This window comes from Ornithorhynchus anatinus, chromosome 3 (assembly GCF_004115215.2).
Source record: "Ornithorhynchus anatinus isolate Pmale09 chromosome 3, mOrnAna1.pri.v4, whole genome shotgun sequence".
Lineage (NCBI taxonomy): Eukaryota > Metazoa > Chordata > Mammalia > Monotremata > Ornithorhynchidae > Ornithorhynchus > Ornithorhynchus anatinus.
Genome location: NC_041730.1, coordinates 93193492 through 93208104, shown reverse-complemented (window position 1 = coordinate 93208104; position 14613 = coordinate 93193492). Strand labels below are relative to the sequence as shown.

The window sequence follows — 14613 nt, the reverse complement described above, 5'->3', positions numbered from 1 at the left end:
AGCCTGCCTCCGTTGGGGTTATGATCATATTTGACTTTTAGAGGAAGAGCCTGTGAACGATGGCTATTTCATAATAAGCAGAGTAATTATGGGAGAGGATGATAAACTCTGAGGGAGGCCCCAATTTTTTGACTTCTGCTGTACCGACCCAAATGCTTAGTACAGTGCTCTGCACACAGTAGGTGTCCAGATACCACTGAATCTATGAAAAGAAAAAAATCCTAATCCAATTCTTTGGGTTTCACCTTTCTAATCGGAGACTAACCTCTATCCATTGCCCCTTATCCATTGCAATGTCCTGAAACAGAGCAAAAGGAGGGCATCAGATCTTAACCAGTTTGTGTCCTTTAATCAGGTTTTCTATAACCAGATATGTCTTTTAACCAAATCCTGATCCCTCTCCATCACCTTGTTTCCCCTCACACAGCATGAACTCTCCTTCCCACTATGTTTTTTTTTAAAAATGGTATTTGTTAAGTGCTTACTATGTGCCAGGCACTGAGTGCTGGGGGAGATTCAGGCTAATGTTTGGACACGCTTCATGTCCCACATGGGACTCACATTCTTAATCCCTATTTTATGCGTGACATAACTGAGGCCCAGAGAATTTGAGTGACTTGTCGAAGGTCATACAGCAGACAAGTGGTGGAGCGACCATTAGAACCCAGGTCTTTCTGACCCCCAGGCCCATGCTCTTTCCATTAGGCCACGCTGTTGAAGGGGCTGGCTAGGAGGCCATGAGATGGGTTCTTTGTCTATTCCTAGCCCAAGCCTCGGTAGAAGTTGAGTCGATGGAGGTGTGGTACAGCCGGTGGGCTTCACTGGGACTGAAAAGGGAGGCACTGAAGCTGGAGAGAAGCAGCGTGGGGTAGTGGTTAGCGCACGGGCCGGGGAGTCAGAAGGTCATGGGTTCTAATCCCAGCTCCACCCCTTGTCTGCTGCGTGACCTTGGGCAAGTTATTTCACTCCTCAGTCACCTCATCTGTAAAATGGGGATTGAGACTGTGAGCCCCACGTGGGACAGGGACTGTGTCCAACCCGCTTTGCTTGTATCCACCCCAGTACTTAGTACAGTGCTTGGAACATAGTAAGCACTTAATGAATACCACAATTATTATTATTAGTTGTAAGCTCACTGTGGGAAGGGAACGTGTGCATCTTCATTGCACTCCCCCAACTGCTTAGTACAGTGTTGTGCACACAGTAAGTGCTCAATAAATATGACTGACTGACGGAAGAATGTGAAGCCGGTTGGAGTAGGGGAGAGGGAAATGAGCCTGAGGTTGAGGGAGGGACATCTTGGTGGATTTTCAGCTGAACTATATTCAAGATCTGCCCTAGTCCTATGACAAATAGGTGTATAGAACTTCTCAGGTGACTTTTGAAACTAGTGGACAGGTCCTAAGCCTAAAGCAGAAGTAATAAATGAAAACACGCCAGGGCTGCAATCAACCAGCAAGACAGTCTGAGTCTTCTTCCAGTACTGGTGAGCCTCCAAAAGGACACTCCGAGTAGATGCCCCGTGTGAGGACCGTGGGTCCCCCATGGGCTTATATGTCCAGAGTGAGTATGTGCCCAGTGTGGAAGGGACCGTGAGTCCCCCATGGGCCAATATGTCCAGCGACTCACACACCCATAGAGGAAATATAACACCAGGGGTGCCTTATTTGAGTAAAAAATCAGCTAGCTCTCCAAAGAGAGGAACTGGGCCTTAAAAATCAGAAGCTGGGCCTCATCCTGCAGCAGTTTCCCAAGCCCCTTTCTGGATTCCCGTTCCCCCGTTCCTCCCCCTCTGCTCCCCTGGACCTGCGGGAGCCAGTCCTGGAATCGGGGTTTAGCGGCGGGCCCACGGTGGGCTATTAGTAAGGCAGGAAGTGGAGACTCTGTGGAGGGGCGGGGGTTGGGGAACGGTTCTTACAGTCACTTCTCACAGCATAGGGAGCCAGGCGGCTGGGGGACAGATCGTCTTCGGGCCCCTCGGGGCGCTTCTTACCGGCGGGCAGCGGGAAGGTGGACGCTGTGTGGAGCAGCACCAGGCAGACAGCCATAATATCCCATAACTTCATCTTAGATCCCCGTCCAGCGGTGGCACCTGCACGGACGAGGAGTGGGGAGAGGTCGGGGTAGCGGGGGAGAGAGAGAGAGGGTTAGCGGTGGCTGGATCCCTGGTCTTGGTCTTCCTCCCCGCTTTCCCCTCCCCAGCCCAGCTGTCCTCCTCCTCCCCTGACAGTTATGTCTTGAAAGTATCCAGTGCTTCTATGAGCTCCAAAACCTTTGCATTGTTTTCTCCTTCCCGACAGGCCTCTGAGATAGGGTGAGGCGAGCCCCTCCCCGTTTCAGAGAGGAGGGAACTATGGCTCAGAGAGGTGGCACAGCTTGCCCGAGGACACACCGCAGGCCGGTCGTCCCCGACCCCGAGATCTTTGCACTAGACGGCTCTACAAGCTGCAGGCTCCCACCCCCCTCCCCAAGTCCTCCAGACTCCCCAATTTCTCCTCTCCTGGCACCGACATCCCTGGCTTCACAGTGCTCCCTCCGCCCACTGCACTTGGCTTAGGCACCTCCCCATGGTCTCCCCAAAAACATTCTGAGGAGCAGTGTGGCCTAGTGGAAAGAGCACGGGCCTTGGCGGTCAGAGGACCTGGGTTTTAATGCCAGCTCTGCCAATGCATTCATTCATACATTCATTCAATTGTATTTGTTGAGCGCTTGTTGTGTGCAGAGCACAGTACTAAGTGCTTGGGAGAATACAGTACAGCAATAAATAGACACATCCCCTGCCCACAATGAGCTTACAGTCTAGAGCCTGCTGTGTGAAGTCACTAAACTGCTCTGTGTCTCAGTTTCCCTAACCTGTTCTCCCTCCTAAGTAGGCTGTGAGCCCCATGTGGGACAGGGACTGTGTCCAACCTGATTAATCACAACAAGCCCAGGGCTTAAAACGGTGCTTGACACACAGAGTAAGCCCTTAACGAATAGCATTAAAAAAATTTCCAAAACAGGGACCGGTGATGGACACAATACTAGGGACCTTGTCGTCTGGGCCTTGCTGGCTGGGCCTCGGTCATCTTCTCCACGGACCCCCAGCTCCAAACGATGCATCTGCATCTCCTCCCATTGTGTTTCCCGTCCCTGTAGACAGCACCACCATCCTCCCTGTCTCACAAGCCCTCAATCTTGGCATTAGCCTCGACCCATCTCTCTCATGCAACCCACATATTCAGCCTGTCACCAAATCCCGCCCGTTGTACCTTCACAGCATCACTAAAATCTGCCCTTTCCTCTCCATCCAAATTGCTATATTATGCAGATCCAAGCACTTATCCTATTCTGTCTTGGCTTCTCCATCGGGCTCCTCACTGACCTTACCCCATCCTGCCTCTTCCCACTCCAGATCATACTGCACTCTGGGGCCCACATCATTTTTCTAAAAAAAACACTCAGTCCACTTCTCCACCCTCCTCAAGAACCTCCAGTGGTTGCCCATCCATCTCCACATCAAATAGAAAAGCACCCAATCAGCTCGCCCCCTCTTAGCTTACTTTGCTGATTTCCTACCTCAGCCCAGTCCATACACTTTCTCTAGTGGGAGTCCATGTCGCTCTACCTTGATCTCACATTTATCACCACTGACCCCTTTCCCACATTCTGCCTCTGGCCTGGAACTCCCTCCGCACTTCACGTCGAACAAACCACCACTCTCCCCACCTTCAAAATCTTATTAAAATCTAATCTCCTCCAAGAGGCCTTCCCCCATTAAGCCCTCATTTCCCTTACTCCTTCACCCTCCTGTTTCATCTGTGCCCTTGGATCTGTAACCCTTGAACCATCCTCAGGCCCACGACACATTTATTTTAATGTCCGCCTCCCCTTCTGGACTGGAAGCTCCTTATGGGCAGGGAACGTGTCTACCGACTCTGTTGAACTTTCCCTAGCACTTAGTACGGTGCTCCGAACAGAATAAGCGCTCAGTAAGTACCATTGATTGATTGGTGGCAGAACCTGCTTTCCTTTCCTGTTCCAGGACAGAGTTCCACCACTCTTTCATACTGTTGCGTCTCCCCACAACACAAACACACACAAAGCCACACACACACCCCCCCAACCCCCTCAGGTTTGGGTCTCAACCTGGATGGCTCCTCCCTCCAGCCCAGCTTGTTGTCCTTTTGAAACCTCACTCCCTCAGGCCAGTCTGAGGGCCAGTCTCCCTCTCCTCTTCCTGGCCCTCCTTTACCCTCTTCCCTCATCCACCACCTTCCCCTGTTCATTCACCTTCCCTTTCCAAGCAACCTCTTTTCTCTCAATCAATCAATCGACCAATCGTTCTTATTTATTTGAGCACTTATTCTGTGCAGAGCACTGTACTAAGCGCTTGGGAGAGTACCATATTGCAATAAGAGAGTAGGTGGACACTGCCCACATCTGGGCCTCCATCCTCCCCATGTGGATTTGACTTCTTTAGTTCCCCAGCTTGGCTGGAGAGGGCAAGGTCCGTCGTGGCTCCCCAACAGACAAGTGCTTAGCCCAAAGTTTTTCCCACCCCTCTCTAATAATAATAGTAATGTTGGTATTTGTTAAGCGCTTACTATGTGCAGAGCACTGTTCTAAGCGCTGGGGTAGATACAGGGTCATCGGGTTGTCCCACGTGAGGCTCACAGTCTTCATCCCCATGTTACAGATGAGGTAAGTGAGGCACAAAGAAGTGAAGCGACTTGCCCACAGTCACACAGCTGACAAGTGGTGGAGCCAGGATTCGAACCCATGACCTCTGACTCCCAAGCCCGAGGTCTTTCCACTGAGCCATGCTGCTACACACCTACACATACATGTGCCCCTTGCCACACTCTCTTTCTCCCCATCTCTCTCTCTCTCTCTTTCTCCCAATAAATGTCTCCCTGGTGCCGCTCCCTCTTTTCCCACCCTTCCAGCATCCTTCCCATCTCGCTTAGCGGAAAGAGTCCGGCCTTGGGAGTCAGAGTCTTGTCTGCTGGATGACTTTGGGCAAGCCACTTCACTTCTCTGTGCCTCCATTATCTCGTCTGTAACATGGGGATTAAGACTGTGAGCCCCTCAGGGGACAACCCGATTATCTTGTATCTTCCCCAGCGCTGAGAACAGTGCTTGGCCCATAGTAAGTTCTTTACAAATACCATTATGATCATTATTATTTTTATTACCCTGTGCAGCACCTTGGGGAGGGAGGGAGATCGAAAGCTAAAATTTTACTTTAAAAACGGGTGCAGGTCCTCCCGGGCAAATCCCGCCCCACCCGCAGAGGCAGGAATCATGTCAAGTGGGGCCATTTAGGGTGCACTTCCGCCCATTCCCGCCATCCCATCTGTCCATCCCTACCATCTCCTCCAACCATCCCCGCTGTTACCTGCGCCCAGCGCTTAGTACAGTGTCTGGCACAGAGTCAATGCTTAACAAATACCGTTATTATTATCACCCCTCCCTTCCATCCCTACCATCCAGCCCCTTCGTCTATCCCCGTCGTCCATTCTGGCCATCCCCGCCATCCCCTCTGCCCGGCACTCAGTACAGAGCCTGGCACAAGTGAAGGGGTGAGTGGGTGTCTGTGTGTGTGAGTGTGTGTGTATCTGTGTGTCTGTGTGTGTCTCTGTGTTTGTGTCCCCCCTTTCCAAGTGCTTTACAAATAGCATTATTATTATTATTATTATTGTTATTATTATCATCCCCTCCGTCCATCCCCGCCGTCCCCTCTGTCTATCCCTACTGTCCCCTCTGTCCATCCCCGCCATCCCTTCCGCCTAGCGCTTAGTACACTGCCTGGCACATATTAAGCATTTAAGAAATACCCGTAGTATTATTATTATTATTATTATCCACTCCCGTCCATCCCCGCCATCCTCCCCGTCCAGCCTGCCCATCCCATCCCTCAGAGCCCAGGTCCGTGGGTCGGGCGGGTGGGCCGCGGGCTTTGCTCCCGCGCTCCATCAGCTCAGGGGAGGAGGAAGCCGGGGGGCCGGGAGGGCGGAGGGGGGAGAATCCCCCTGATAATCACATCTTCGAAGTATGAGCTCCAAAACCTTCGCATCGTTTTCTCCTTCCCACTCTGAGATGGAGCCAGGAGGGTTCTCTCTCCCTTTCGCCCAGGAGGAAACTAGGGCTCGGAGAGGTTGCCCAGCTTGCCCGAGGACACACAGCAGGCCGGGTGGTCCCCGACCCCAGGCTCCTGGCACTAGTCCGAGGGGCAAGAGCATAGGCTTGGGAGTCAGATTCTAATCCGGCCTCTGCCCCTTGTCTGCCGTGTGACCTAGGGCAAGTCACTCCACTTCTCTGGGCCTCGGTGACCTCATCTGTAAAACGGGGGTGGAGACGGTGAGCCCCACAGGGACCGTGTCCAGCCCGATTTGCTCGGCTCCCCCCCAGCGCTTAGTACAGTGCCCGGCCCAGAGTAAGCGCTGAACAGATACCGTGATGCTGCTGCTGCTGCTGCTGAAAACCCCGTGTCCATGCTGGGGAAGGGGTTGTGGCAGGGACTGGGGCTGATGCCGGGGGGGAAGATCAGTGCCCCGGGGAGCTGAATTGAGGAGAGAACGCCCCCAAACCCGGCTGAGGGCGGGCCGGCTTGGAAAAAGGGCCCGCTCCGGCCTAGGGGACGTAGAGGGGTGGGAGGGTGGGGGGGTGTCTGTCTGTGAGTGTGTGTGTCTCCGTGGGTATGCGTGTCTGTGTGTATGGATGTGCGTCTGTGCCTTTGTGTACGGGTGTGGGGTCTGTATCTGTGTGTCTCTGTGTGTCTTTGTGTGTATCTGTGTCTGTGTGTGTATCTGTGTCTGTCTCCGTGGGTGTCTGTGTGTGTCTCTGTATGTGTGTATGTGTATAGGCCCCTCCTTCCCAAACGTGTCTGTCCTTTCCTGTCCCCGCTCCGACCCCCTGAGCGGCAGGACTCGGCGGGGAGCCCGCGGGGGCCGGGACAGCACGGGGAGCACTGAGAGCACCGAGCAGGGAGCATTGAGCAGGGAGCACGAGAATAATAATAATAATAATGGTGGTATTTGTTAAGCTCTTACTATGTGCCAAGCGCTGGAGCCATACAAGGTGATCAGGTTGGGGGCTCACAGTCTTCATCCCCATTTTACAGATGAGGGAACTGAGGCCAGGGAAGTGACTTGCCCACAGTCACCCAGCTGGCAAAGGGCGGAGGCGGGATTCGAACCCATGACCCCTGACTCCCAAGCCCGGGCTCTTTCCACTGAGCCGCGCTGCTCCTCTTCTGTGGAAGAGGAGCGCGGGCGGTGGGGAGGACGGAGCGGGGAGCACGAGGAGCAGGGAGCACGGGGAACACGGAGCACGGGGAGTTAGGGAGCAGGGGGAGCAATGAGCGGAGAGCACTGAGCAGTGAGCACAGGGAGCGGGGAGCATGGGGAGCAATGAGCGGAGAGCACTGAGCAGAGAGCACTGAGCAGTGAGCAGGAGGAGCACAGGGAGCGGGGAGCACGGGGAGTACCGAGCAGGGAGCACGAAGAGCACGGAGCACAGGGAGCGGGGAGCATTGTGCAGAGAGCAGTGAGCACGAAGAGCGGGGAGCCCAGGGCACAGGGAGGACGGAGAGCACTGAGCAGGGAGCACGAAGAGCACGGAGCACAGGGCACAGCGTGGCTCAGTGGAAAGAGCCCGGGCTTCGGAGTCAGAGGTCATGAGTTCGAATCCCGGCTCTGCCGCTTGTCAGCCGGGTGACTGTGGGCAAGTCACTTCACTTCTCTGGGCCTCAGTTGCCTCATCTGGAAAATGGGGATTAAGACTGTGAGCCCCACGTGGGACAGCCTGATTCCCCTGGGTCTACCCCAGCGCTTAGAACAGTGCTCGGCACATAGTAAGCGCTTAACAAATACCAACACTGTTAGGGCACGGGGAGGACGGAGAGCACTGAGCAGGGAGCATGAGGAGCGTAGAGCCCAGGGAGCCCAGGGAGCCCAGGGAGCACAGCCCGGGGAGGGGGTCATTTGGTGACCTTGGGGTTTCTTGGCCGGGAAGGGAAAGGGCCCCGAGCCTTCGGAAATTTAGCACAATCAAGGGGGGTTGGGAGGAGGGGACTGGCGCTTAGAACAGTGCTTGGCACCTAGTAAGCGCTTAACAAATACTATTATTATTATTATTGCAGATGACGGTCTGAGCGCTGTCTTCTACCCCCCAAATCTCTCTTCTCTTCTGTCTCTCCTTCTGCCCCCTCTCTCTGGGTCTCTGGCTCTGTCTGTCCTCCCTCCCTTCTCTCTCACAGCCTCCTCCAGGCCGGATAATAATTCGAGTATTTCTTTAAGTACTTACTATATATAACAATGAAGCTTACTATGTGCTAAGCACTGGGGGAGAAACAAGGTGATCAGTTTGTCCCACCTGGGGCTCACGGTCTCAATCCCCATTTTACAGACGAGGCCACAGAGGCCCAGCTATTTGTTAAGCGCTTACTCTGTGCAGAGCGCTGTTCTAAGCGCGGGGGGAGATCCAGGGTAATCAGGTTGTCCCCCGTGAGGCTCACAGTTAATCCCCGTTTTCCAGATGAGGGAACTGAGGCACAGAGAAGTGAAGTGACTTGCCCACAGTCACCCAGCTGACAAGGGCCAGAGCCGGGATTCGAACCCATGACCTCTGACTCCCAAGCCCGGGCTCTTTCCACTGAGCCACGCTGCTTCTCGTGCCAGGCACTGTACTAAGCGCCGGGGCGGGTGCAAGGAAATCGGGTTGAACATTGTCCCTGTCCCGCTTGGGGCCCCCAGTCTCCATCCCCATTTGACAGGTGAGAGAACTGAGGCCCAGAGAATAATAATGATAATGGTATTAGTTAAGTTCTTACTATGTGCCAAGCACTGTTCTAAGCGCTGAGCACTGTTTGTAAGAATGGTATTTGTTAAGCCCTTACTATATGCCAAGCACCGTTCTAAGCCCTGAGCACTGCTCTAAGCGCTGAGCACTGTTTATAATAACGGTATTTGTTAAGCCCTTACTACTACTACTAATAAGGTTGGTATTTGTTAAGCGCTTACTATGTGCAGAGCGCTGTTCTAAGCGCTGGGTGAGATACAGGGTCATCAGGTGGTCCCACGTGAAGCTCAGAGTCTCCATCCCCATTTTACAGATGAGGGAACTGAGGCCCAGAGAAGTGAAGTGACTTGCCCACAGTCACACAGCTGACAAGTGGCAGAGGCGGGATTCGAACCCATGACCTCTGACTCCCGGGCTCTTACTATGTGCCAAGCACTGAGCACTGTTCTAAGCGCTGAGCACTGTTGGTAAGAATGGTATCTGTTAAGCCCTTACTATATGCCAAGCACTGTTCTAAGCGCTGTGCACTGTTCTAAGCGCTGAGCACTGTTGGTAAGAATGATATTTGTTAAGCGCTTACTATGTGCCAAGCACTGAGCACTGTCCTAAGCGCTGAGCACTGTTGGTAAGAATGGTATTTGTTAAGCCCTTACTATATGCCAAGCACTGTTCTAAGCGCTGAGCACTGTTTATAATAATGGTATTTGTTAAGCGCTTACTATGTGCCAAGCACTGTTCTTCTAAGCGCTGAACACCGTTTATAATAATGGTATTTAAGCGCTTACTATGCGCCAAGCACTGTTCTAAGCGCTGACCACCGTTCTAACCGCTGAACACTGTTTATAATAATGGTATTTATTAAGCCCTTACTATGTGCCAAGCACTGTTCTAAGCGCTGAGCACTGTTTATAATAATGGTATGTGTTAAGCGCTTACTACGTGCACCGTTCTAAGCGCTGGGGCAGTTACGAGGTAAGCAGGTTGTCCCACGCGCGGCTCGCAGTCTCCATCCCCATTTTACGGATGAGGGAACTGAGGACCAGAGAAGTGAAAGTGACTGGCCCAAGGTCACCGAGCTGACAAGTGGTGGAGGAGGGATTAGAACCCACGTCCTGTGACTCCCAGGCCCGGGCTCTATCCACTAGGCCGCACTGCTGCTCCGATCCGGGAGGAGGGGGGGAGATGGAGGACGTCTCCCGTGTGATCTGGGGCAAGTCACTTCTCCAGGCCTCAGTGACTTCATCTGTAAAATGGGGATTGAGACTGTGAGCCCCACGGCGGAGCCCAACCTGATTACGTTGTCTCTCCCCCGCAGTGCTTAGAACAGTGCTTGGCGCACAGTAAGCGCTTAAACAAAAACTATTTTCATCATCACCATCATCATCAAAGCAGCCCCTCTGCGTAGGGCAGGCTGAAGTGGAACCAGGCACCCCACAGCATTTATGTAGAGCTCTGTAATTTCTCTCTATTAATAATCATGTTGGTATTTGTTGAGCGCTCACTAGGTGCAGAGCACTGTTCTAAGCGCTGGGGGAGATACAGGGGAATCGGGTCGCCCTACGTGAGGCTCACAGTCTTTATCCCCATTTTCCAGATGAGGTCACTGAGGCCCAGAGAAGTGAAGTGACTTGCCCACAGTCACCCAGCTGACAAGGGGCAGAGCCGGGATTCGAACCCATGACCTCCCAAGCCCGGGCTCTTGCCACGGAGCCACGCTGCTTCTTTTGATGCCTCAGCGCTTAGAACAGTGCTTGGCACATAGTAAGCGCTTAAGAAAAAGCCATTTTTATCATCACCATCATCAAAGCAGTCCCTCGGCGTAGGGCGGGCTGAAGTGGAACAACGCACCCCACAGCACTTGTAGAGCTCCGTAATTTATTGCTGTTGATGCCTCAGCGCTTAGGACAGTGCTTGGCACATAGTAAGCGCTTAAGAAAAAACCATTTTTATCATCACCATCATCAAAGCAGCCCCTCGGCGTAGGGCAGGCTGAAGTGGAACCACGCACCCCACAGCATTTATGTAGAGCTCCGTAATTTCTTTCTATCGATGCCTCAGCGCTTAGAACAGTGCTCGGCACGTGGTAAGCGCTTAAGAAATACCAACATTATTATTATTATCACTTGTACTGATGTCTGTTCCCCCCTCTCCCCAAGCCCCGACCTCCAAACCGTGAGTTTATTGGAGACTGTCTTTCTCTTTATTGCTGGCTTGTACTTTGGGAAGCAGCGTGGCTCAGTGGAAAGATCCCGGGCTTAGGAGTCAGAGGACGTGGGTTCTAATCCCGCCTCCGCCACGAGTCTGCTGTGTGACCTTGGACAGGTTACTTAACTCCTCTGGGCCTCAGTTACCTCATCTGTAAAATGGGGATGAAAAGTGTGAGCTTCACGTGGAACAATCTGATTCGCCCGTATCTACCCCAGCGCTTAGAACAGTGCTCTCCACATAGGAAGCGCTTAACAAATACCGCAATTATTATTATTACTTTCCCGAGCGTTCAGTACGTTGCCCTGCACCCTTGGTAGCTAGGATTGGATGAAGGCGCCCTTCCTTTTAACGCCTCGGCGTTAAAAATCCCTTGTCCCCGCGTTTAACGAAGATGCCCCTCCCAGGGAGGAGGAGGAAGAGGAGAAAATGAGCCAGGCCCAGGTCCAGACCTACCCAGCCCCAACCCCAACTCCGGGCCTTGCCCTGGGAAATGAGGATTCATTCTTTCAGTAGTATTTATTGAGCACTTACTACGTGCAGAGCACTGTACTAAGCGCTCGGAATGGACAAATCGGCAACAGATACAGCCGCTGCCCATTGACGGGCTCACTGTCTAATCGGGGGAGACGGACGGACAAGAGCAATAGCAATAAATAGAATCAAGAGCAATAAATAGATTCCCCTCACAACGCTCATTCGTTCAATAGTATTTATTCAATAGTATTTATTGAGCGCTTACTATGTGCAGAGCACCGTGCTAAGCGCTTGGAATGGACAAATCGGCAACAGATACAGTCCCTGCCCTTTGACTAATCGACTCTAATCGCTCCTCCTCCCTCCACCCAGTTCTGATAATAATGATGGCATTTGTTAGGCGCTTACTCTGTGCAAAGCACTGTTCTAAGCGCTGAAAAGTCAACGTAGAAGATATCTGCCCTATCCTGCAAAGCCAGGGCCGGCAGATCAGGGGGAATTCTCTCTCCGCTTTTAACACCTCTTTCCCTGCCCCTTGGGGACCCTGGACCCAAAGGAACAGCATCTTTTGGAGGGGGGGGATGTGTGTATATAAGTACATATTTATTATTCTATTTATTACATTAACGATGTGTATATCTCTATAGCTGCATAGAGATATAGATGTAATAATAATGAATTTTTGTAAGCGTTTACTATGTGCCAGGCACTTTTCTAAGCGCTGGGGTAGATACAACCCCACGTGGGACAAGCTGATTCCCCTGTATCTCCCCCAGCGCTTAGAACTGTGCTCGGCACATAGTAAGCGCTTAACAAATACCAACATTAGTATTATTATTATTACAAGGTAATCAGGTTGTCCCACGCGGGGCTCACAGTCTTCACCCCCATTTTACAGATGAGGGAACTGAGGTCCAGAGAAGTGAAGTGACTTGCCCAAAGTCCCACAGCTGACGTGGCAGAGGTGGGATTAGAACCCACGACCTCTGACTCCCAAGCCCTTGCTCTTTCGGCTAAGTCACGCTGCTATTTATCTTGATGGCAGCGATGCCTGACTACTTGTTTTATTTTGCCGTCCGTCTCCCCCTTTTTAGTCTGCGAGCCCGTCGTTGGGGGAGGGAATTGCCTCTAGAAGCAGCGTGGCTCAGTGGCAAGAGCCCGGGCTTGGGAGTCAGAGGTCATGGGTTCGAATCCCGACTCTGCCACCTGTCAGCTGGGTGACTTTGGGCAAGTCGTCACTTCACTTCTCTGGGCCTCAGTGACCTCATCTGGAAAATGGGGATTGAGACTGGGAGCCCCACGTGGGACAGGGACTTGATCTGCTTGTATCCACCCCAGCGCTTAGTACAGTGCCTGGCCCATAGTTAAGCGCTTAACGGGTGCCATAATTATTAATTATTATTATTATCTGTTCCCGAATTGTCCATTCCAAGCGCTTAGTACAGTGCTCTGCACACAGTAAGCGCTCAATAAATACGATTGAATGAATGAATGATTGGGGGAAGGGGAGGAGGAGGAGGAAGAGAAGCCTTCCCGCACTGAGACCCCGCTTTTCCTCTGCTCCCCCTCCCCATCTCCCGCCTCCCCGCCCCTCAACACTGGTGGGTATCTAATAATGATGGTGTTCAGGCGCTTACTAAGTGCCAAGCACTGTTCTAAGCGCTGGAAAACGATGGTATTTTTGGAAAATGATGGATTTGTGAAGCACTATGTGCCAAGCACCGTTCTAAGGGCTGGGATGGATACAAAGTCATCAGGTTGTCCCCCGGGTGACTCCCAGTCTTCATCCCCATTTTACAGATGAGGTCACTGAGGCCCAGAGAAGTGCCTTGACTTGCCTAAAGTCACCCAGCTGATCAGTGGCGGAGGCGGGATTAGAACCCACGACCTGTGACTCCCAAGCCCGATATGTACGTATTTATAATTCTACTTATTTTATTAATGCTGTGTATATGTCTCTCATTCTCTTTATTGATATCAAGGCTACTGATGCCTGTTTACTTGTTTTGGTGTTCGTCTCCTCCGCTTCTAGCACAAGTTGTGGGCAGGGATTGTCTCTGTTGCTGATTTGTACTTTCCAAGCGTTTAGTACAGTGCTAAGCGCTCAATAAATAGGATTGAATGAATTGAATAAATGAAGGAGAAGGAGGAAGAGAGCGGGGATTCCCCGGGCCGGATCTGGGGCAGGGGATACCCCAACGTCCATAAACTGGTTCCCCAAAGAACGAAACCTCGATAATGAGAAGCAGCGTGGCTTAGAACCCGGGCTTGGGAGTCGGAGGTCGTGGGTTCTAATCCCGGCTCCGCCACTTGTCACCTGTGTGACTGTGGGGAAGTCACTTAACTTCTCTGGGCCTCAGTTACCTCATCTGCAAAATGGGGATTAAAACGGTGAGCCCCACGTGGGACAACCTGATCACCTTGTATCCCCCCAGCGCTTAGAACAGTGCTTTGCACATAGTAAGCGATTAACACATACCACCATTATTATTATTATTATTTTCTGTGCCTCAGTTACCTCATCTGCAAAATGGGGATGAAGACTGTGAGCCCCATGTGGGGCAACCTGTTAACCGTGTATCTCCTCAGCGCTTAGAACAGTGCTTGGCACAAGTAAGCGCTTAACAAATGCTATTATTATCCAGCGCTTAGAACAGCGCTTGGCACTTAGTGAGCGCTTAACAAATACCATAATTATTATTATTATTAGTGGCAAGAGGCCCGGTCTGGGGAGTCAGAGGTCTTGGGTTTTAATCCCCACCCCCCGCTGGCCACTTGTCAGCAGCTGTGTGACTTTGGACCAGTCACTTCACTTCCCTGTGCCTCAATCACCTCATCTATAAAATGGGGATTAATTAATTAACTCAATAGTATTTATTGAGCAATTTCTGTGTGCAGAGCACTGTACTAAGCGCTTGAAAAGTCCAATTCGGCAACAGATAGAGACAATCCCTGCCCAACAACGGGCTCGCAGTCTAAAAATGGGGACACAGCAAAACAAAACAAGATTAAGACTGTGAGCCGCACGTGGGACAACCCGATTACCTCGTATCTACCCCGGCGCTTAGAACAGTGCCTGGAACATACTAAGCACTTCACAAATGCCTTTATTATTATTATTATTATTAATGACTTCGGCGAAGCCCA

General features: G+C 51.9%; 1 protein-coding gene across 1 annotated transcript in view; it reads right to left on the bottom strand.

Annotated features, from left to right (window-relative positions):
* GDNF (glial cell derived neurotrophic factor) overlaps positions 1 to 14613 on the bottom strand; it is a 57091-nt gene that overhangs the window by 37785 nt on the left and 4693 nt on the right. The window contains exon 2 of the mRNA XM_007672235.4: positions 1994 to 2092. Coding sequence (XP_007670425.1) covers positions 1994 to 2066 — 73 coding nt within the window. The 5' untranslated portion in view covers positions 2067 to 2092. The remainder of the gene's footprint in view (positions 1 to 1993; positions 2093 to 14613) is intronic.